The sequence below is a fragment of the Scleropages formosus genome, chromosome 8, assembly GCF_900964775.1.
Source record: "Scleropages formosus chromosome 8, fSclFor1.1, whole genome shotgun sequence".
Lineage (NCBI taxonomy): Eukaryota > Metazoa > Chordata > Actinopteri > Osteoglossiformes > Osteoglossidae > Scleropages > Scleropages formosus.
This window is the reverse complement of record NC_041813.1, coordinates 20,065,994-20,089,259: the sequence shown is the minus strand read 5'-3', so window position 1 is coordinate 20,089,259 and position 23,266 is coordinate 20,065,994. Positions and strand designations below refer to the sequence as shown.

At 42.6% G+C, this 23,266-nt stretch overlaps 1 protein-coding gene across 5 annotated transcripts; it reads left to right on the top strand.

The window, feature by feature from the left end:
* Positions 1 to 345: 345 nt before the first annotated feature.
* l3mbtl1b (L3MBTL histone methyl-lysine binding protein 1b) lies at positions 346 to 23,108 on the top strand. Of its 5 annotated transcripts, none has more exons than XM_018757423.1 (24): positions 346 to 540; positions 2,971 to 3,102; positions 3,241 to 3,415; positions 3,559 to 3,718; positions 3,926 to 4,073; positions 5,604 to 5,655; positions 5,879 to 5,973; positions 6,349 to 6,453; positions 7,413 to 7,548; positions 7,692 to 7,783; positions 8,405 to 8,556; positions 10,795 to 10,871; positions 11,932 to 12,017; positions 12,165 to 12,275; positions 12,739 to 12,853; positions 13,690 to 13,789; positions 14,130 to 14,312; positions 15,300 to 15,440; positions 16,330 to 16,394; positions 17,132 to 17,298; positions 17,876 to 17,938; positions 18,405 to 18,529; positions 20,197 to 20,345; positions 22,756 to 23,108. In XM_018757423.1, the coding sequence occupies exons 1-24, from the start codon at positions 484 to 486 to the stop codon at positions 22,770 to 22,772; spliced, it is 2,703 nt and encodes a 900-aa protein (XP_018612939.1). In that variant the 5' UTR covers positions 346 to 483; the 3' UTR covers positions 22,773 to 23,108. The 5 variants fall into 5 exon arrangements, with proteins under 5 accessions (XP_018612939.1, XP_018612938.1, XP_018612942.1 ...); XM_018757422.1 differs by having other exon boundaries at positions 3,556 to 3,718; XM_018757426.2 differs by lacking the exon at positions 346 to 540 and adding an exon at positions 571 to 878 and having other exon boundaries at positions 3,556 to 3,718; positions 22,756 to 23,107.
* Positions 23,109 to 23,266: the final 158 nt, after the last annotated feature.

Genomic DNA, 23,266 nt, shown 5'->3' with positions numbered 1-23,266 from the left:
CACAGATCTGGAATGATCGATCATTCATGAAATAGTAAATTAATGTGGTTTGAGAAGTCTCTTTCGGTTGAAGGCAAATAAAGTGCGCGTGCTGGGAGGATGCGTCGTTCTTCTTCCTGCGCATTTTTCTCAATGATGAAAGATAACTGAAAGCAGGTACATTCGTTTCGCATCCATCGCGCGGTGCGTGTTTGCGGGCGATCGCGGCTTCGCTCTCCAGCGGAGCCCAGGGCGAGCGGGCAGCGCGCGCTCCGCACCCGCGGACGCGTCTCTCCGCAAAAATTTCACTGCGTCACGAGTAACGTACGTTTGACAGCTTTTCTGACTGATACAATCGGGGGGGATCTGTTTGCCTTTTTATAATACTTTCCCCGAGCTTCAAGCAGCGAAGAATGTGAAAAAGCGAAGTAAATTCCGGTTTTAGACGCATCAATAGTTGGTCTCAAGTTTGTCCGGAGCCGAAGTTGGCAGGGAGGTGGCGCAATGCGCATGCGCGCCCCACGCGCCGTCCAGTGCCTAATAAGAGTTCCGAGAGACGAGGTGAGTTGCACACATTTCTAATAAAAAAAAAATTTATCTTGTGTTCGTATCTGACGCCGGGAATAACGAGCTCCAGGAGCTGCGCCGTGTTCGTTTTGCAAACTGCGCCGAGTTTTATGCGGCGCGACCCAAGGCGAAGCAGTAAATATTTTAAACCAGCAGGGCAAGTTTTTTGCATAGAAGAAATTAAAAGCAAAGCGATTCTACTTGCCGATGTAGGTCGGAGCCGCGCCGCTTGTTCTTACAGAAACTGTGGCGAAGAAAACGCAGGCGAACATTTTGCCCTAGGTGGAAAAGTTTGTTGCGTGAGGTTTGCGGCGAGTTGCAGATAGCTGCTGGTGTGTGTGTAGATACGTACAGTGTGTGTGACAGAGCAGAGGAGGGGGAGAGTGAGCGCCGCGGCGATGCTAACGAGCTAACGCTACTAGCGCGCCCGCATTCTCTGACAGGGAAAGTGCCTCGAAAAAGCGGCTCGCGCGGGAAAAAGGCGAAAGAACGTGGCATTGACCGTGTTCAGCTTGTTTCGCGCCCCAACGGCGGTGGCGCGCGTGCCGCGGGCGCGTGCGGTCATGATTTGCGATAGTTTGAAGGTGTTGGGGGGGGCCTCTTCCTCCCCTCCGCCATTTTGTTCGTGAGGAGCTCTAATAATGGGCGCTGATGCGTCTCACTTCATTGATAATAAGAGCCTTTCGCGGGCAAACACTCCTCAAAGCGGCACAAAACTCGTTTCGTCGCTCGCGCGTTGCGCTTTCAGCCTCGCATTTATTCGCCGGCTCGCGGACGAAAGGTCCACGAGAATTTTGAAGTCCGCGTCAGGCCGTGGACGCAATGCCAGCGTTAACGTTAAAGATAAAAGTTTTGCGCGCGGCTCCGGCACACAAAACACGCCGAGTTGATGGATTTTAAACTCGTCCTCGGGTTTGAGTTGTCCGTGCGCGGCCGAGCGGCGCTTTGAGGGAAATAGCGCAAAAATACGCGAAAGCGAGTCTTGTTGTTTTAATTTGTTTTTCCACGTGTTTTCGAGGCGTTCGCCGCTCTCAGTACGCGAGACGCAGCCCACGTCTCATTGTTTTGACCTTCGTCCGTCGCTACTCCGCTTCTCAGTATGAAATATTAAATGTTTTTGTTCCCGAATAAAGCACTTCGCCGTAATTCGAACGCAGCAGGCGCCCCCTTGTGGAGCCCGGGTGTATTTCACGTTGGAGTCTCGGCTCTCGGTAAAACTTTTGGCAGGTATTTTGTCAGCAGAAATCTTCTCGTTCACAATTAATTTCTTAATAATAATGAGTTCTCTTAATTACATATTAGGAATTTCTGGGATTGACTTTGTGTCGTTTTTGTACACTTTACACTTCACAAACAAACATTGAATTACCCGTTGGTACAGCTGGGAATTTTTATTTATTTATTTATTTATTTTTTTTTACTGTTTCAGTTCAGGCCGAGTGCCTTGTTGCAGCAGGAGGTGGGATTCGAACCTGAAACCTTCAGATTACTGGAACCCATTTCTTACTAATTTGGCTGACCAGTGAAAGTGCAGATTAACTCCCACCTTACAGTGAAAAGGTCAATTTTTAAGATCTGGAGAGTAAAAGTGTTGAAAAATATAAAAGTTCTTCAACAGAAAACGTCGTAGTAATCAAACGTTTTACTCACTAATCTGAGTAGAGCAGTTCCGTTGTCCGCTGTCAGTTACAAGGAATGAGTAAGAGCAGCTTCATTCATTATTAGCATAATTTAATCAATTTTATCAGTGAAAATACGTAATTAGGGTATAGAGTAAAGGGTCACTTTCCTGTATTGTTTTTTTCCATGTATAATTTTCCTAACCCTGTTGTTTTTGATTTTCAGACCTACAGTTAGCGTTAAATCATTCTGTGGTTTTGTGATAACGCGAACCTGTTCTTTGTCGAGTAATTAATGGCTTTCTGTAAGAGTTTGCCAAACTTCCAGTTTGTTAGTATGCAAACCATTTACACACACACACACACTTTCAGAACCGCTTGCCCCAGACAGGGTCGCGGGGAACCAGAGCCTACCCGGCAATACGGGGCGTAAGGCCAGAGGGGGAGGGGACACACCCAGGACGGGACGCCAGTCCGTCGCAAGGCACCCCAAGCGGGACTCGAACCCCAGACCCACCGGAAAGAAGGACCCGGTCCAACCCGCTGTGCCACCGTACCCCTACACCATTTAGCTTGACCAAATATACTCTTGGAAAAATATCTTACTTTTCATCCAAAACACATTTGTATACATTATTGAGCAAATTTACCAGACCGTTGTGCATTCACCGTGTGCTGTTTGAAGCACTGACTCTTGTGTTGCAGAATTTGAGGATAAATATTTGAAAATTTTTTTATTAATAATTTGATAAGCATGTTCAGGGCTGCATGTAACTGCTAATACTGGTGTGATTTTTGTCCACAGGTAAAAAGGAGATTCAGGAAAATGACAGACACTCCGCCCACCGATGCCCCTGCCGCAGGGGGAGACTTTGATATGATGAGTGCTCTTGACTGGAAAGATGGGATTGCTACACTCCCTGGGAGTGACATAAAGGTAGGTATTGATTTAGTACAGGTACCAGGGTTGACATGTTTGCATGTGTGTGAGCGAGTACATGCTTGCATGTGCTTGTGGTTTTGCAGAGGATATGAGCGCACACACTTTTCTGATCGTACCTCCTGCTGTTCTCAGTTCAAGATGACTGAGTTTGGGACGTTAGAGATGGTGACGGACCTGGATTTGTATGCAAAGCAGCAGGGTGAGGATGTTGCAGATACTCAACCTCACGACCCCTCCCCATCCCACAGTCCAACCCCTCCACCTGAAAACCTAGATGCTGACCCAGCAATCCCAGTGGAACCTGAAGGTAAAATTTTTGAAAAGAGCTCAGTCTCTAACTGGGCGTATGGCTAAAATTAAATTTGTCTATTCAGTGTTTGATGTTAGACAGTTGTGATTTATTAAGCCGTGTTTTGCTTTCATGTCAATACTTCCCCATCCTTCCAGTAGCTCCCCAGGCTGCAGAACAGACCCAGAGTCCTGTGGCCTTAGAAGAGGCCCCCAGTGTAGAGGTGGCTAGCTGTGGGTCCTGCGGGGTCTCTGGCTCCCAGGAGAGTTTCCTTCAGGCCAAGTTCTGTGGCCCAGTCTCCGCCCATCCATCTCCTAGCAGGTACACCTCATGATTCCAGTGGTATGTTCTGATTTACAGAATCAGATTGTGATCCTATCTGGATTAACGGTTAAAAAAAAAAAAAAAAAAAAAGGCGTTAAGATCAGGATGCGAGATGTTACGTTGGTGAAATGATATCACTCTTGGCAAGGTACTATGCAGTTATTGTTGTGAGTACATGTTTTTACTATGTTGTACTTTTCGCAGGTCGATCCCAGTTGAGACGAGAGACAAGGTTGGGCCGACAGTGGTTCCCGCAGTGGAGGGCGACAGGTTAGGAAAACGCATAAGAAGGAAAAGGAAAATGTACATGGATTCAGGAGACGAGGATGAAGAAAACCCAGAAGAGGAGGAGGTGAGGCACTTTGGTGTCCTCTCGGTCACTGTCCACTCCAACGTGTTAGGAGGCCTTGACGGATTTTGATCAATTCTACACACAAGTTTTTGTGAGGGAAATGTTCTTACTTGGGCAGAAACTGGCTAATTCAAGTGATTTCAGTACAGCAACCACAGGACTAGTTTTGCTTGATTCTTCCTTAAAAGTAAAACAGACTTCTTTGGAATTCATGTTTTGCAGCCCAGATATGTTAAAAACCAGTGGTAATAGAGATGATTAGTTACAGTTCTTGAGTTGCAATAACACCAATGACTGCCTTCATCTAGATCAATTCATTTGTATTTTGGGGAGAGGTATATAGAATTTTCCACAATTATAGAAACTCATCTTTCGTTTATGCATTTAGCAGATGATTTTATCAGTAAACAGAAGCAAATTTCTCAGCACACAGAGGACTTGGATAGAAGTGCACAGTAACTAAAATATTGCTTTCTTGCTTTTACCGCTGATGTTTTAAAACCCTTTTTGAATGTTGACAGGGATTTGGCAGTTTTGTGAGAATGGGGGAGTTTATGCTTCCACACTGGGGGCAAAGAGGTTTTAGACCCCCTTTGAGTAGTATCACTGTGGTGGAGAAGCATAGCCCTCTTGTTGGAGTGTAGGGACAGGTCATGTTACATTTAAATTTATTAATTTAGCTGACCCTTTTCTCCAGAGTGACTTACAATGTTACAGCTGGGTAATTTCTACTGTAGCAATTTTAGGGTTAGTACCTTGCTCAAGGGTACTACAGCCAGAAGTGAGATTCATACCTGAGAACTTGGGGTCCAAAGGCAGCAGCTCTAACCACTGTGCTACCAGCTGTCTCCAGGTTCTGTACATATCATGGTGAAGATTCTTTAACCACCAAGCAGGCCATAACCAGACTGTTGGTTGTACTTGACACCTGTAGCTACAGGAAACTCATGGGTTGAGATGTGGATCACAGGATTGCAAGTCCTTTGTACATGCTATATATATGTATTGAACCTTTGTAATGTAATGAACCTTTACTTTGGTCCGCAGTTTATCTCAACATGATAATGTACGTTGAATCTTCTGCTTTAACAGGTTCCATTTGTGCAGATTGACTGTGGGGTCTGTCTCTTTGCCCTGATGCTGAAATACTTTTGCAAGTCAGGGACACCCTCTAATTCTCAGAAGAACGTGGAAAATATTCATATACAAGTTTCATGTGTTCTGGTTGGCTCTTTTCTGGGAATTTAGCTGCCAGTTAGACCTCTGTAACCACACATCAGATTTTTGATTGTGAGTCTTTGGCAGAGCCTTTGTTGACCTACTGCTGTCAGTATTCCAGCTAAACGCAATATTCCCGAAACTTTTTTTTTTTTTACACAAAAAAGAAAAGTTTTTCTTTTGTTTGGCTACGAGTGGAGTTCTAGAATTAACTGGATAGATTACATTATGCACAGTGTGCGTGTGCCAGATTCAACACTCCATATAAGATTAGAAAAATTTTCAGGCAGATTGATATTTCTCTTGTTGCAGGAAAAACTCAAGGCTTGTAAAGGAAGACGAGCTGCCAAACTGGCAAGGCTGGGTAGGTGGAATATGTTTTGAGGAAAATTATTAGCATAATCTGGAATTACTCTGAAAATATGGGCAATGGTGCATAACTGTCTCTATAGCACTTGAAAATGTTTGGCAGTATAGTCCATAAGTTCTGACTATTCCAGATTGATCCAAACAGGTGGGATTTGCTTACTGACATACTTATGTTTAGGGATTCTAGTGATTTTGTTAAATGTCCTTTTTATCTGCAGTAACTGCCCCACCTGCGAAAAAGAAAGCCTGGAGCTGGGCAGCTTACCTGGAAGAGGAAAGAGCGATTGCTGCCCCTGCCAAACTTTTTAAGGAGGTCAGTAAATTCTTACTGTTTTCAAGGGGAGTGCAAATGCATAGAAAAGAGTTAGTTTTGCTGCTTTGGCTGTACCACTGTAAGATATATATATATATATATATATATATATATATGCAAGCAAGCAGACAGTAGAAAGTTTACTAATCAGATGCCTTAAAGCTGATTTTAAGGGTGTTGCTTTGTTTACTGACCTCCGCAGTTCTCGGTAGTGGATGATCACCTTTCCGTTTACTTCTTCAGCCCTTCATAGTGTGCAGAGTCCTACATTGTGTGCGCAGTGGTTTACCTTTCCCCTTGTTGGATATGTAGGCTCAGCTGGCAAGTGGTGTATGAAGAGAAGGAACTCACTTATGCTTTTTTGTTTCCCCCCAGCACCAGTCAATCCCGCAGAGTCGTAACGGCTTTAAGGTGGGGATGAAACTAGAGGGCCTAGACCCCTGCCACCCATCCCTGTTCTGTGTGCTTACTGTAGCTGAGGTGAGTTCTGAGATATTGGACATCACTCCGGTGAATGAAACCAAAAAGAGAAAAGTACTTACACAGAAATAACTGTAGTAAATACTAGAAAGATATGAAGCTGTGAAGTTGTCAGTGATGTATTTTTTTGGTCCAGTAAATGACTTGTTGCAGTTGACTACCTGGTTTACGGCGAGTCTGAACCAGTTTCACTTAATTTCACCATTTTTATTATCTCATTGAAGCTCATTTTCCTTCTCATAATATTCCACTTATATTACTTGCAGTAGCAGTAGTAGTTGTACATTTTGCCACCTTTTACCTTGATGGATGGATCCACACACACTGTCTGAAACCGCTTGTCCCAAGTGGGGTCCCAGCAAACCGGAGCCTAACACAGGGCACAAGGCTGGATGGGGAGGGGACCCACCCAGGACAGGACGCCAGTCCATGGCAAGGCATCCCAAGCAGGACTCAACTCCAGATCCACCAGAGAGCAGGACCTGGCCAAGCCCGCTGCGCCACCGCACCCCCCTTTTGATAGATCCATTTAGATTTAAAAATAAATGTGCACATTCTTAATCAGATTATCGGTTACAGCTTGTCGTGGTTTTTGGACTGTTGAAATGTGAACTGTTATATTGGTTCTAAGTGTAGTCTCTGGTACATTTTTGGCTACTGTGTTCTAAAAAGTTGTCAGAATGCAATTGCCTGTATGCACCTTCTAAATAGTCCTTAAAGGGGGTGGGACTGAAATGTCTTTTTGCAAATTCAAATGGTGTTATATTGCAGTGGTGCAATTATAAAAAGCAGCACTCAAAATATGACATGAAGTCCCTCCATTCATTCTTCCCCTTGAATTTTCTGCATTTTCTTGTTATACTGCTCTGTAATGCAGTAATGACAGGTAGCTTGTTGAGGTTCTGTTCTTGACAGACTGCTGCTGCTTTTGATTTTTTTACATTCCTATTTATGTTCAGGTCCAGGGATACAGGATACGTCTGCATTTTGATGGCTACCCTGAGTGCTATGACTTCTGGGTAAATGCAGATTCCTGGGATGTGAAACCAGCAGGCTGGTGCGAAAAGAATGGGCATAAGCTGCTACTCCCTAAAGGTAAAAGGACATCAGATGTTGGAAGTGCGGTGTTGTTTGCTGTCTATAGTTAAATTTTGAAGTTAGTCCTTTAGGTGAAATGCTGTGGTACAGATGGGATTGCAAAATATCATTCATATAAAAACAATATTTTGCTGGTGCAGGCTGCAAAGAGGGGGAGTTCAACTGGAGCACCTATGTGAAGAACTGCCGAGGCCAGATTGCCCCAAAGCACCTTTTCAAGAGTCTGAACACGGTGAGAACAAGAGTGGAGCGCCAACCAGGGCCCCTCACAGCTTCAGATACAAAGTGTTTCCATTTGAAATAGCAATAAAATCTTCCTTGAAGGGAAGAAACAGAGAAACCATTGTAGGATGTGGGGAACCAAACTTGTCAGACAGGTGATTTTCCCTCTCCCTCATGTTTGGTCTTGGTTATGCTGGGTGCTAAAATGTTTTCAAAGGCCTGCTTTAAGAGCAGCTGCTATGTAAATCCAGTCAGCACTGCTCTTACCTGGTGGTCTGTGGCAAGTTTGGTCATGGGGTCATTTGGAGGACCTCACAAGGCTTTTAGTTCTTGCACTGAACATTGACAGGACTAAACCAGCCTCTTTGATTTTAGTTTGTTTTAAAGCAGTGTTTTCACATAGTGACACAGCACTGAACAAAGGATCAAGAGACATAGTAATAACAGATACAAGTGATAAAGTAAGCCTCTTTGTGATATGATGTTGCCTTATTGGGATAATCGTTGTTGGTAGGCATCATGTCAAAGTGTAATAAAAGCCCTACAATGTTTCTGTATCAGAGGCATTGTTGGTGCTGGCTTATGGAATTCCGAGTTTTTCTGTAGACTAATGACCTAATCGACTCTTTAGTCAGTGACGCCCTCTGGATTCCGGCCGGGAATGAAGCTAGAAGCAGTGGACAGGAAGAATCCCTCTCTGATCTGTGTGGCTACCATTACTGCCGTTGTTGACAACCGCCTCCTCATCCACTTTGACAACTGGGACGACTCCTATGATTACTGGTAGGTGCTGATGTGAGTGTTGCAGGCCATTTGTGAACCATGGTTAGGAAAATGTTACTTTGTAAAACTCTTTTTACCAGTATCTTATTGGGCTGTCAGTTTTTATTACAGTAGCATGATGTGTTTTCAGCTTTAATTGACCTAAAAGATTCAATCTAGGAAGTTGACAAAGTTGAGTTCTCGACAAAGTTGGGATCAGAAGTCTTAACTTATTTTGTCGATTGAATCAAACAATATGTAACGAACATGAAAAGCTTGATACTCTATAATTGCATGTCTGTTTCTTCACAGGCCATTTAAAAATAAGACAGATATAATGAATTTAAAAATAGCTTTAAGGTTTAACTTACTTGTTCCCTTTTTGACAACTGTCTAGTTGCATCACATAGTTTTGTGATGGTCTACAGACTATCCTGACGACAGTGCAAGGTACAGCCTAGTAGGACTTATTTTTTATATGACAGAGGGATAAGCCTCATTCTATTTGGTACCTCTTAATTAAACACTTAAGGCACTGCAGTATACATCGATTAGCCAAAACATTAAAACCACCTGCCTAATGTTCCATCAAAACAGCTCTTACCTGTTGGACTCCACAAGACCTCTGAAGCTTTCCTGTGGTATCTGGCACCAAGACGTTAGCAGCAGATCCTTTAAGTCCTGTAAGTTGCGAGGTGGGCCCTCCATGTATCAGACTTGTTTTTCCAGCACATCCTACAGATGCTTGATCGGATTGAGATATGAGGAATTTGGAGGCCAAGTCAACACGTTGAGCTCTTTGTCATGTTCCTCAAACCATTCCTGAACAATTTTTGCAGTGTGGCAGGGCCACTACCATCGGGGAATACCATTGCCATAAAGGGGTGTGTGTGGTCTGCAACAATCTTTAGGTAGGCGGTACGTGTCAAAGCAGCAAACACATGAATGCCAGGACTCAAGGTTTCCCAGAAGAACATTTCCCAGAGCAGCACGCTGCCTCCGCTGGATCGCTTACTTCCCGTAGTGTATCCTGCTGCCATTTCTTCCCCAGGTTAACGACGCACCTGGCCATCCGCGTGACCTTAAAAGGAAAGAAAAAAAAGTGATTCATCAGACCGGGCCACCTTTTTCCATTGCTCCATGGTCCAGTTCTGAAGCTCACGTGCCCATTGTAGGCGCTTTCGGAGGTGGACGGGGGTCAGCATGGGCACTCTGACCAGTCTGCGGCTACGCAGCAAGCTGTGTGTTCTGACACCTTTCTATCATGGCAGTCAGCATTAAGGTTTTCAGCAATTTGTGCCACAGTAGCTGTTCTGTGGGGTCAGACCGGGTGGGCGAGCCTTGGGTGCCCATGACCCTGTTGCCGGTTCCACCGGTTGTCCTTCATTGGACCACTTTTGGTAGGTACTAATCACTGCATACTGGGAACACCCCAAAAGACCTGCCGTTTTGGAGATCCTCTTACCCACTCATCTAGCCTTCACAATTTGGCCCTTGTCAGAGTTGCTGAGATCTTTACGTTTGCCCATTTTTCCTGCTTCCAACACATCAAATTCAAGAACTGACAGTTTACTTACTGTCTAATCTATCCCACCCCTTGACAGGTGCCATTGTACCAAGCTAATCAGTTATTCACTTTACCTGTCAGTGGTTTTAATGTTGTGGCTGATCGGTGTATATTATTTAGCATAAAATAGTTGGAACACCTCATTACACATTAAAAAATAAACACCATAATTGAAAAAGGAATTTTAAAAAACTAAATTTTTTCAAAATCATTTTCAGGTGTAGTCATAGATCATTAATGAATTTGTACCGAGAGAATGGTTTTTAAAGTGAGCATTACTGAATATTTTCCAGTAATGGCATGGTCATTATTCTGGCACCATTGACAAAAGTATAAACCACAAAAATTACTGTGAGTCATACATTGTCACTTGTTTTCTGTGCAGTGTGTTGATATTTCCTTTCACAGTTGTTTATACTGCTTAAAATTTCTGTTAAATGTTACCAACTCCACCTTTTTTTTTCTTTTTTTGGACTTGCGGCAATTAATTTAAAACAGTCGCTTGGCAGCTCATGATCTGCCATTAGTTCATCATTGGATTTTGGTTCTACATTCTCCAGTGTTTGTCTTGTCACCAAGGTGCTTCTCTGGTTGGTGTTGGGGTTTACTGAAAACTCTGAGGATGTTTCTTTAGTTTTGTCCATACATTAGTGCAACTGTTCTTGATTACCTTTTTCCCTAATTTTATGAAGGTGTGATGCCAGTAGCCCCTATATTCACCCAGTGGGGTATTGTGAAGAGGCAGAATTCACCCTTACCACACCAGCTGGTAGGTTTGAGGTCACTTGTCTTGTCATTGAAGGCAATGCGTTGATGGCGTATCATCTTCTTTTTTTAAACAGACAGTTATATAGTTTCAGTCAAAGAACAAAATACAAATTGGGGGTGTATACAGTTTTAGTGTTTTTTTTTTTTTTTGTTTGCTTTCACAAACTTACATGTGCATGATGTGTATAAGGCATGTAGCTGAGAAGAAATGTTTCTTGAACACGCTTTGACCTGAAAACGGTCAACTGTTGAGGTCAGTGCAGATTAGCACTGAAGTATAATTCAGTTAGGGGGTGAGGAGAAGGGTTAATGGCCAGTCCTTTATTTAAATGTTATTTTTTGTGTAATGCAATACATAATACAAATTATGTAATTATTAAGGTTTGGAAATATTTCTAGTCTTTAATATCAATACCTAATAACCTTTTTATTGTTACTGATTCCTAAGCAAAATTAAGTACACTTATCCCCTTTTATAACTGGTCTTGATTCATTCCTGATATCAAATATAAAAAAAGTATTATCCCTAAATGATGGCTAATATCATAAGGAAAACGTAGTACAACACATAAAATTAATGAAGTGGTTTGTTCCTGGAACATAAACTCATTTATTTCATCACCTCTGAAGCTGCTCTGACCCATGTAGCTGTTGAAGTAGTGTTCCATAGATGGTCAAGAACAGTGTGTTGTAGACAGAACAGCTCTGTTATAGGGCCTAAGTGTGGGATGTAATTTTGTTCACTCCCCCCCCCCCCCCCCCCCAAGCTAACAATCATTTTTAATTGACATTTGCAAAGATAATGCTGAAAACAGGCTTAAGCTGGAAATTTAGAGTAAAGCACCTCTTAGAACTAGAGCTGGGATGTGAATCCCTAATTAATTTTTTTTATGGTTTGTTGTTGTGTTAAATGTTTTGGGTTTTTTTGGGTTCTCCACATATCATAGGCATATTCTGCATTTAAGTCAGTTTGAGTGTCTGAATAACATCTTGAATGATCTACATTACCATGGCAAACAGTAGCAGTACAGCAGTGAACTGACATTGTCTTGTCTCCTTAGAATACAAACATCCAAAGAGCTTTTCCTGGGAAAAGTACCTGGAGGAAACTGGTTCACAGGCAGCCCCTGCCCGGGCATTCAAACAGGTTAGTGTCAGAGCAACATGAGTGAGGGTCTTGAAGCAATTATTGAGGAACACAGCTCAAAATGGTAAATATTTTAGCACTAGAATTGTAAGGATACTGTTGATAAGTAAGGAATGAGTGTGATGGAATCATGGCATGCTGTTTCAGAGACCTCTTCATGGGTTCCAAGTGGGCATGAAGCTGGAGGCTGTGGACAAGAGGAATCCCATGCTGATCCGTGTGGCCACTGTTGCAGATACAGATGACCATCGGGTTAAGGTACATGCTTTGCCCTATGGTTTGTATATTCATTGTAGTGTTTGATGAATCTGCCAGATCACTGGTCAATCAATTCATAGAAATATTTGAGCGGTCACACAGTTATGAAATATTTCAAATGTGCTGGAGGTGCCACACCACATGCTGAGGGGGATGTTTAATTTGTGTTGTGACTAACATCACCAAATCGTCTATCTTGAACTTAAATTTCTCTTCTGAATTCTTTCTTACTGTGCATGTTTAAGTCCCAATTTATGTAACATTAGTGTGATAATATACAAGGAAGTAGAAGTCACAAGGTCTTAAAATGCGTGCTTCTTAAGCGTTTACATTTTATCATGTCTTACTGAAGAATAAATAAGACATTTTTTAAATGTCTTAAGCATGAAATGGTATTTGGGTGGGTTTTGCACTGCAGGACTAGTGGAGTATGAGTACATAGGCTTTTTCCTTCTTTTCCAAGATCCACTTTGATGGTTGGAGTAAAGAGTATGATTACTGGGTGGAAGTGGACAGCCCAGATATTCACCCAATGGGCTGGTGTCAGAAGACCGGTCACCCTCTCCAGACCCCACATGGTATGGAAGCGTGCTGTTTCACCAACTTTTATACCTCCTGTTCATTGTTAATGCTCTTTTTAAGAACCTGTTTTTTAACCTTATGTTGTTTTTTTTGGGTGGCCTGAGGCTCATTACTCTTTTTCAGTGGATTCTTTGCAAATTCTTTCCTCTAACATTCTCGACTATAGCACATGATAAAATGTTTCCTTACCTGTACACTGTGCTCCAACTGTTGGTAGCTCTTTTACTGGTGCCAATAGGTGCAAACCAACTTTTTCTCAGAAATGTGGTCTGATAGGAGAAAAAAACTTTTTCCAATTTACAAACTGCTATACTACAGTACTTAACAGTTTCAGTATGCCTGTTCTGAGTTCCTGATGTCAGTATACAGTGTTTGAAGCCATCCACTGTTACCCATAGTGGCATAAACATGGTTAAACATCTTGGCCTCTGCATGAATATCTAGTTGTCTGCTCTGTAGATACATCTGTGTGTATATTGCACAGATGTGGGCAGCTGGTAGCATAGTGGTTAGAGCTGTGGTCTTTGGATCCTAAGGTTGTGGGTTCAATTCCCACCTCCAGCTGTAATACCCTTGAGCAAGGTGCTTACCCTATCCAGCTGTATAAATGGGTAAATAACAATTATTACAAGCTAACAATTATCTTAACATTGTAAGTTGCTTTGGAGAAAAGCATCCGCTAAATGAATAAATGTAAATATCGCACACGTTACTGACGGATATTTTTTCAAGTGATCAAAGTTTAAAATCCTGTGATAACGTGCTTTAGAATCTTCCAGTCTTCCCTGTATCTCAGAGCCAATGTCTAAAAGAATGCATTCCTTTACTTCAGGTTCAACGGATGCCTCGATGCTCCTGGGACAGGGCTGTCCCACAGCAGGGTGCAATGGAGTGGGCCACATTCGGGGGCCCCGCTATGGGACACACTACACGTAAGTGATACCTCCCTTCCCTGAACCCTGTGGGGTTGTTGGGTTCCCCCCCCCCCTTCTATAAAAATAATACTTGCTTCCCATTTCCATACATACTACATAAGTGAGCCAAAATACAAACAAAAACGTACACAACCTGAGAGGTCTGGAAAGCAGCAGCTGTAACTGCTGCGGTACCGGTGTAATAATTTAACAGAATGAGATGTGTGTGTAACAGAAGTTAGAGTTCAAGTAATGCTTTTAGTTACTGACCTTTAGAAACAGAGGAATCGGTGGAAATGGGGATACTACTACTCTGTAACGTGCATCATGGCTTTACGAGAGCATCTTGTGCTTCCAGGGCTGTTAGCTGTCCGTACTCAGAGATGAATCTGAACAAGGAAGGCCTGATTCCAGACCGCCTGAGTGGAGAGCGACCCATGGTGCAGGCAGGGCCCCATCGGGGAAAGCGATCAGAACCTCCAACACCCACTTCTACCACCCCTGAGCTGCCGGAAGGACCAGATGACTCGCCCCAGTCCAGGTCGGTGTGTACTGGGCTGAGATGCTGCTGAGCATAGTTTGTTACATAATGTTCTGATGTAAGCGAGGAGAAGACTGGCCACAGTAGGCACCAGTTGTGGTCCAAAAGTTTATATAACCCATGACTCCCAGTATGAATTATTTTTAAGAATAGAATGGTGATGCATTTGAGCTGTGTAAATACAGATTTATTTAATGCGTTGTTAGAATCAGCTGTCTAGGTATGTTTTAAACTCTGCTCCCTGGACAGTTTTATTACATTTTCATTTATTCATTCAGCTGACTCTCCATAGTGATGTACAATTCATGGTAAACCAAAGTGTTTCACAAAAAACAACTTTAGACAGGCACATGATTAGTGAAGCGTGGTTCGTCTGTTTTTTGCTAGTACAAATGACTTAAACAGCTCCTCAAGTGGCCAGCTACAGTATCTCGCTCACTCACTGACTTTCCTTAGCCGCTTGTGCAAGTGAGGGTTGCAGTGTTTCAGAAGCACAGGGAGCAAGGCTACTCAGGGTAAATCTTGGATGGGCTGCCAGACCACCACAGTGCAATCATAAGCAGTCAGACTCCCGATCATACGTCATAGACTTACACTAAGGCCACCAAGATCCTCACATGATGCTCTTTGGTTGTAAGCCGATGCCTCAGAAATGCAACTGCTCAGTGTTACAGAATTAAAAGTGGAGATGTATTAATGATTATCAAAAAACATTGCATAATATTTGAGGATCGCTGCTGTTTTTCATTTGGCTTTTAGCTGCTTGTTTTTTCCTGCATCAATTATTGTTGTAGTTAAGCAAAGTGAATTCTGTTTAATTATTTTAATGGTCTATTTGTTTTCCTTGTCATACAAAAATTCAGTTCTCATGGTTGAAACCAGCTTCTTCATGTACACTGTTTTGTTTTTATACAGACAGTAATTTTTTTTATATACCCACTGATGTATTTTTGCCTTGCTAACAGTAGCATCTGATTCTCTCCTCAGCACGGGCAGGAAGTCATGGAGTGGTGAGGGAGAGCGCTCTGGTCGCAGCAGCGCTCAAAGCCTTTCGGAGCCCTTGCCCTGTGGAGAGGAGTGTCCAGGCAGCATGGGGGAGCACAGCCATAATGGCACAAGGCCCAGAAAGTATGTTGTGTGTTGAAGTAGATATGGCTTCACTGTCAAACCCTCAATATAGAACGTGACACAGAATGTAACAGTCTCTCCCTTTTGGGACCATGACAAGGTCTAGTCCAGCCTTGTGCATTAATTCTCTAATAATCGTAAATCATCTCAAACTTCATGCTTAGATAATATTTCTTTATATACTTACAACATTTACTCAACAGAAAATGGACACCTTTTGTAAGTTGTTACAGACCAAGGCATATTGCTTGACAGTTAATATTTAATGTCATGGCTAGTCAAAAAAAAAAAAAAAACAACCTTTTTAAGGTTCAGGAATATACAGGAAGGAACAAATGTATGCCTTCACACTCAAGATGTGTTGCTTTTGTCAGTGCTCTTGTGCATCTTTTTACCTTTTTTGTGCTGGCACAGTGCATGTTGCTTTCTTTACAAAGCATTTTTTGAACATGAGATGGTGTTGTCTAGTGGTTAGTCAAAATATAAGTTTGAAAACACTGCAGGTTTTTGTGAGTCCAGTGTGGTCCACAGTCCTTACTACTTCTCACACTGAAAGGTGAGGATTATTCCGATAGCAGTATAATGCTGCTAGGGAAAAGGCTTAGACCTTCCAGAATTGCCCCAAGCTGTATTTTAAATATTTGTTTGTATGTGGTATTTTATTGTCCCTTGGGACACAACACAACTATAATCAGACTGTGGATTCCATCTGTAGAGCTGTGAAGGTGCCCAGATGCCATGGGACTGTTCTGCTCTACAAGGCTGTTATTGTCTGGAGTGCAGAAACATACATTGTTGGTCATTTTTGTTCCTCAAGCTGTCTGGGTACTGTTATTTGGAAAAGAGGTGAAGTTGAGCTGGTGTGTTCTTGTTCCATGTTCTCTTGCAGGTCTGGAGCCCTTCCCAAGTGTCTGAAGCTGCACTTCGTCAAGCAGGAGGTTGGAGACGGAAAAGGTTGGTTTTCTCCAGCCCTCGTGCTGGAGTAGAGGCAGCAGTGCGTTTGCATGACATTTTGCTTTGTCTGAAATGCAGGACTTGTTTTTGTAGTTGTTATTGAAAACTTGATTTTTTACATGTATGTCTGTGTAAGTTTCACACCCTATTTCAAACTGTGATTCTACATGATGATAGTTTCAATTTTTTTCTAAAAATTTTGAAAGCAGTCATGAGGTCATTGCAGTGTTTGTGTTAGCAGTACAGCCGTTCGAACTGGTCTTTCAGACTTTCTCATATGCAGTATCGTTTATGTGATGTACAGTAACTTTATCTTAAATCTTACTATCTTGCTGAAAAATATGCCTGCTTGTCTTTCCATCATTACTGTCCTTGTATGACCCTGTAACAGGGCTGTCTGATACAATACATGGTGTGAATGCAGAATTTTGCAGTACTAGTTTACTTGGCATAACTGGTGCAAATGTTTGGCAACAATTATTTTGGACAACTTTTTACAGTTCCAGTATTTTGTATGTTTATTCCCACAAAATATAATTGACATTTTGAGGTCACTGGATTAATGCAGAGGTGGAGTTTCAGCAGTTATTTCTTTTTTTTTTTTTTTTTTTTTAAACATCTTATAAAGTAACACTCAGCATACACGTTTGACTCCGTTTCACATTAATAAAATCTGTATAGTAAGCCTGCAGCAGGCTGTGCCTGTTACAGTAAATCTGTATAAAATCTCTTTGCAGATGGCCCAATAAGCCTGCAGCAGGCACTGCACGAGTCGGTTTTTGCTCCGTCCTGCTCCTCCAGCCCCACGCAGCGCATTCAGATGTGCTGGGAGAAGCATTGCAAACTGCTGCCTGAGGTGCTGGGCCTCACTGCCAAGAGGGTGGCCAAGTGGAGTACAGAGGAGGTGAGTTCTCCAACTCAAACACATACACAGAAACACTAGTGAAGCACCCAAGGCGATCAGCCAGATGGCAGAGCCACACTGATTCATGAAGGTGCAGAAGGCAGCAGGTGGTGCAGTGGTCAGATGTCAGTTGGTAGTTGTAAGGTTTTATTCCACACTCCTGCTGTAGTGTCCTTGATCAAGGTGTTTGACCCTGGGTTCCTCTAGTGAGAATTGCCCAGCTGTATTAATGGGTAAGTTAGTATACGTAACTTAGTGCATAAACCTTTAGAATGCTCGCACGCACGCACACACACTTTAGAAGTTGTCTTGGACAAAGGAGCACCAGCTAAATAAATAAATGAATGAAAAGAAACGCATGTGTTTAAGCCCATGCTGGGCATGCGTGACGTGTCCTGATTGAGATATGAGTACTGAGGAGACCACATGTAAAAGTTCGTAACACGCATGAACAGACACAAAAAAAACTGCTCAGCCATTCTGTTGGTGCAATTTTAATGCAGGTTGTGATGTGTACGCCATGAAGTTGAGAATGAAATGGCATGCCAGGGTTGTCGCTTTCTCTCTATCCAATCAGGTGGCAAGTTTTGTCCGAGGTCTGCCGGGCTGCAAGGATCACGCAACTGTTTTCAGGAATGAGGTAAAATCAAGTTCTAAAACTTTTGAATGCTCATCCTTGGAGAAGAGCTGGCAGTGACTGAACACAACTTTTAATTTCAGAGGTTAACACATCAGTAGTTTGGTCAACTGGTCAACTACATTTTTGTTCCTGGGCAAAGAAATGCTGAAGTCTGGAAAAGTTGACATTTGCTGCTGATGGCCACATTGTTTTGGAGCTATTGTAATTTTGATTCAAGTTACAGTAACTAGGATATTTGTTGGGTATGCTTTTCAATATTGTAAAAATCTAAATTTGGTTGTAAATCATGACTAAGTGGATTTCCCTGCTCGCTGTGGTACTGTTTGCCCTATCTTACAAATTTGTCAGTGTGAAGTGCAGTTAAACTGTATTCTAGCTATCTTCTGGTGCATTTACTCCTTTCTATGTGGAACAGCTGAAGTGATTGTTGCACTAAAGGTGTAACTCTCCTGCTGTTTCTCCACAGCAGATAGACGGCGAGGCTTTCCTCCTCCTCACTCAGGCAGACATCGTCAAGATCCTCAGCATTAAGCTGGGCCCTGCGCTCAAGATATACAACTCCATTCTCATGTTCAAGAGTGCAGATGAAGAGTGAGTGGTGGCCGTCTTCCACAGCTCTGCATTTCAGCTACGCTGCCAGTCTTCCCAGTGGTACCATTTGGCCAAAAACGCAGAGGAAAACAGGTTTTTAGCACTGATATAAGGTTGACATTTCGATGGATTCTTAAACGTGAAAATAATGCTGTAGCTGGAGTCAAACAAGTCTGTGGGAGAATTTGGCTGAGGCGCACACATAAGATGTGAAAATGTAACTGCTTAAAACTTGGAGCTGGGTACCAGTCAGTAGTGATGTTACATAACTCCCAGCAGACATGGTTAATTTTATGAGTGTATTAAATCAGCTTTTACTGGAAAAAATATCAGATGTAGCCTGTTAAATGGCATGAGAACAAATTCTGCTTGTATCCCCCCCCTCACTTGAGCAGATAGGTGGCTTTTAAATGACGGCAGAAAATGATTTTTCACCGTTGAAGAGGGAGGCTTTGGCACATTTATTGGTACACAAGGTGGTCTCTGGCAGTGAAGTTAGAGGTGAACACCCTGCAGTTCCATATATTGCCACAAGAGGGTGAGAAAATCTTACTGGAAACCAGGGTTTATTTGGGTTATACTTTAAATGGGATTCATTCTTTCTCTGTTGGTATACTTTCAGTTTGTACACATATGGCATTGTAAGGGCTACGTGCATGGAAATTTAATTTCTTTGCTTCATAACTTGGCATTTAGCAGTCAGCTGGTATAGGCAACTTGAAAACTCACATGCCTTTGTACAAATTAATGTAGAAAAATTGTTTTTTTTTTTTAATGTAAAATATGCAAATGTATCAATCTTTTTTATCCATAGCTTTCTTGCATGGTATTACTCAGTGTCTAGTGTAAATAATGTTGACAGAACCTGTTGTACAGGAAAGTTCTACAAAGGGAAGACTTAAAACTGGTGTTTTAGTTGTCAAACGTTTCACTATATTTTACGCAAAGGTTTTTGGCCTTTTAAAGGAAGTACTAAAATATGTTTAAAAATAATTGTCTGAGATAAAACAAGGTGGGTTAATTGAAATTATCTTAATTTATTATTTTGTAAATTCCAGCAGCTTGTATAGGATTTGTGATGAATTTTTAATGGAGATCCTCGTCAGTGTTATGCGATGATACCTCTTTGACCTCAACTGAATTGAGTTTGAATGTGTACATGAACAGACTTTTCTGTTCAAAGTATTTATGCATTTATTTAAACAGTCTTTGATAACTGATGATTTGTGATGGTGATGTCACTTTAAAAGTTGACAGTTTTTTGTATTTAAGTTGGTCATGCGTGTGGATATGAATGAGAATAAACATGCGGAAATCCCCACTCCAAATGGTGTGTTCCTTGTTCTACTCTGTTTACATGCCGCAGAGCATTTGAGCACCACTTGGGTATAACTTTTTTTTTTCTTCTAATTTACAGCATTTCATTGTTTTACCAGTCTGGATTTAAGTCTGATTTACTGTACTTGCTGTACCATGAATACTGAGCCAATGCTTTTGCATGCATAAAGAGGTTTATTGGCACTGTTTTACCGGTGGTGCTGATTCAAAAACTTTTCTTGGCACAAAGCTTTCAGATGATGTCCTGCTGTCCCGACTGCTGGTTGGCTGAAGGCCAGCACATTATTTTACAGTCAGCTTGATATTTTCTCCTTCCCTCTACCCTGTAGTTCATTAAGCAGTGTGACGACGGCGCAGCTGATGATGCCGAATCCCGCTGTGCCCAGCAGACTGACTGCCAAGGCCCTGGCCTCTGTTCCTCCGATACACTTAAACCTTGTAGTGGAACCGGCAGTCATCCGTGAAAGACGACTTCCAGGTGAGCACCGGCTGTCTGGACTGGAGCACCGTGGTTTACGCTGCCCAAGTGGGCATTGAAGCCCCTCTCTGGACATTTTTCTGTAAGGAGTGCTAGTTATCTGGGGATGGTAGCGCATGCCCTCGCGTGCTATTGCTATTGCAAATACCAGCATTGTGTTATTTTCACAAGTGAAGTTGAGGGGGGCACGGTGGCACAGCGGGTTTGGCCGGGTCCTGCTCTCTGGCGAGTCTGGAGTTCGAGTCCTGCTTGGGGTGCCTTGCAATGGACTGGCGTTCCATCTGGGGTGCGTCCCCTCCACCCTTGCGCCCTGTGTTGCCGGGTTACGCTCCGGTTTGCCGCCACCCAGCTTAGGACAAGCGGCTTCGGACTGTGTGTTTTGAAGTTGGGAGTAGGTAGTGCTGTGGTAAAGTACAGTAACTGGTAACCTGAGGGTCAGTGATTCTAGTGCCAAGAGGTGGTTGCCTCACAGAGGTACCCTGAGATTTTCCAGCATTTGCGCCAGCTATGGCCTAAAAATTTACACGGACTTCAAGGACATGGAGTCTTTGAAGGAATGATCGGATGTTGGTTCTTACCAGTCTTCTTTACCCATATATTTTATGACAGTTGCCCATTTGCAAAGATAAATGCAATAATGTATTTGTTTCGGTAAAGTTATACCAGTGCATTATTAAACAGCTGGGAAAAAATGGTTCATAATAAGGATAAGTTCAAACAGAGAAAATTCCAAATGCTTATCTGAAGGTGGTTTTACAGAAATTACAGTAAATCATAGGTAGTTATGAAAAAGCCAGTGTGGGGTAGATGATATGCAGTAATGTAAATATTAAAACAGACCAAGTTTAGTCTCTTCTGGTTAAATTCTTTTGTATCCTGTGTGCTCCTGTATTTTTTTTCATCTTCTCCTGTAGACCTTGTAGTGATGTGATATGTGATGACACAAGTAGCCCAGCTTTCTTACACACACACACACACACACACAACAGTTCACACTAACAAACTGTGCTGCAGCCGTTGCTTTTAGCTGCTTCTCTGCAATCAGCACATTCCACTTCCCACTCGCTATTTCAATGCCCGTTAAATGATTACCAGAAACAACATAATTTCACAAGAGTGGAGGAGCTTACTAGCATTTCCCATCTTAACAGTAAATCTTTGGTAACAAAGGGAGGTATAGCTGTGTGGCATTGCTGCAATACCTGCTGCACTACTGATTTCAGGGTTTCTGCTGTCCCCCACGTGACTGCAGCTGAAGCGGAACACACGGTCAATATGCATTTGATTTAGGAACTTTCAGAAATATGAACAAATGTGGCTCGAGTCTGAAGTCCTGGGCTGAAGGTTGTCATGTTACTGTATATGGTGTCCAGTAGCTGTGTCCTCCTTGGCAGAAAGTCTGTGACAACTCTGTGCAAGTCCAGTATTGTGGAAAAGTTGTGCAATATCTTAGCAACAGAAACTCTTTAATTACAGTGATGCACCACGACGCCTCTGTGCTGAAAAGTGCTTATCTTTTATTGTGGCTACAGGTGGATTTTTTTTTTTTTTTTTTTTCCCTCTCCCCTTTATTATTCTAACTCATATGTAGGGGAAAAAAATAGATATCAAGGAAACACACACACATTGTCTGACACCCCTTGTCCCAAGCGGGGTCATGGTGAACCAGAGCCTAACCTGGCAGCGCAGGGCTGGAGGGGGAGGGGACACACCCAGGAGGGGACACACCCAGGATGGGACGCCAATCTGTCGCAAGGCACCCCAAGCGGGACTCAAACCCCTGACCCTCCCTGAAGAAAATAGTTGATTGTAAATTACATTTACTCATACATTTGAATTCTTGTAAAAGGCACCTTTGCTATAAAAGGAAAATCTGTATTTCATACCTAGAAACCAAGATGATCCTTCCCAGGTAGCAAATTATACTGAACCCCCAGCAATGTCATTCTCACCTTTATTGAACATGGTTCCAAATGACATGTCTTAACTTTGTAGCTTTTTTAAAACACCACATCCAGGATCATCCCCGGGACTGGCTATAAAGTAATATATATATTTTAATTTCACATCTGTCCAACTTTTAGCTTTGGCATTAACATGGTGATCCAGCAGGTAGCGCTGGTGCCTCACAGCTCCTGGGTTCTGGGTTCAGCTGGTAAAGGGTGTCAGATTTAGAAAGATGGAGTGAGTGATGCCAGATGATGGACATCCTGGAAGAGATTTCCAAGAGGTCGTTTGAAATCAGGTTTGGGAGTTGAAAGGCAGAAATGAGACATAAACAGAATGATTTTGGCAGAACGGTAGAGGAGGAAGTTGTGTGAGAGTTGATGAAGGAATATTTTTATGCAACGCAGACTTTGTAGAATTTAAGGGCCTCTGAAATAATGCACAGACTTGATATCACTTTCAGGTGCCAAAACGAAGTAAAGCACATACTGGACAGGCCGAGGGCTTCGCATCGAGCACGAGTTCGTTCTTGGACCATATGGTGGTGGGTTTGGGCCGATGGACAGCGAGGCCTCCTGCATGAGGAGCGCACAACACAATCCCAACATCACCTTACGCTGCTTAGCTCATGTATAAATTCTGAACAAAAATATATTACCAGTCACATTTTGCTGTCTTTAAAAAAAAAAGCATTGGGGTGCCCAGTGCTCACAAAGTCACCTGCCTGAGTTTGTCATTTCCTAATCGCTTGTTTTATGTTTTATTTCGTTGCATTGCAACATGTGCAGAAGAACATGGTAAAAGATGGGGGAGGGGGGCACGCCGACCATTTATAATAAGTAATACATTTTATAAAAAGTTTAGCATATCTGGGGACTTCGGGCCACCCTGCAGTTAAATGGCACTGCTGGGGATTAGGAATATTAGTGTGGCCCCGACGCTCATTGTCGCTACACTCAGTGATGCGGGGTTTA

Bases quoted from the DNA above. Each gene is read 5' to 3' on its own strand.
- l3mbtl1b (XM_018757422.1), top strand. From the start codon at position 484: ATGCGCATGCGCGCCCCACGCGCCGTCCAGTGCCTAATAAGAGTTCCG. The intron at 12,854-13,689 runs GTATGGAAGCGT...CCTTTACTTCAG, and splicing joins CCCTCTCCAGACCCCACATG to GTTCAACGGATGCCTCGATG. The intron at 18,530-20,196 runs GTGAGTGGTGGC...TCTACCCTGTAG, and splicing joins TTCAAGAGTGCAGATGAAGA to TTCATTAAGCAGTGTGACGA.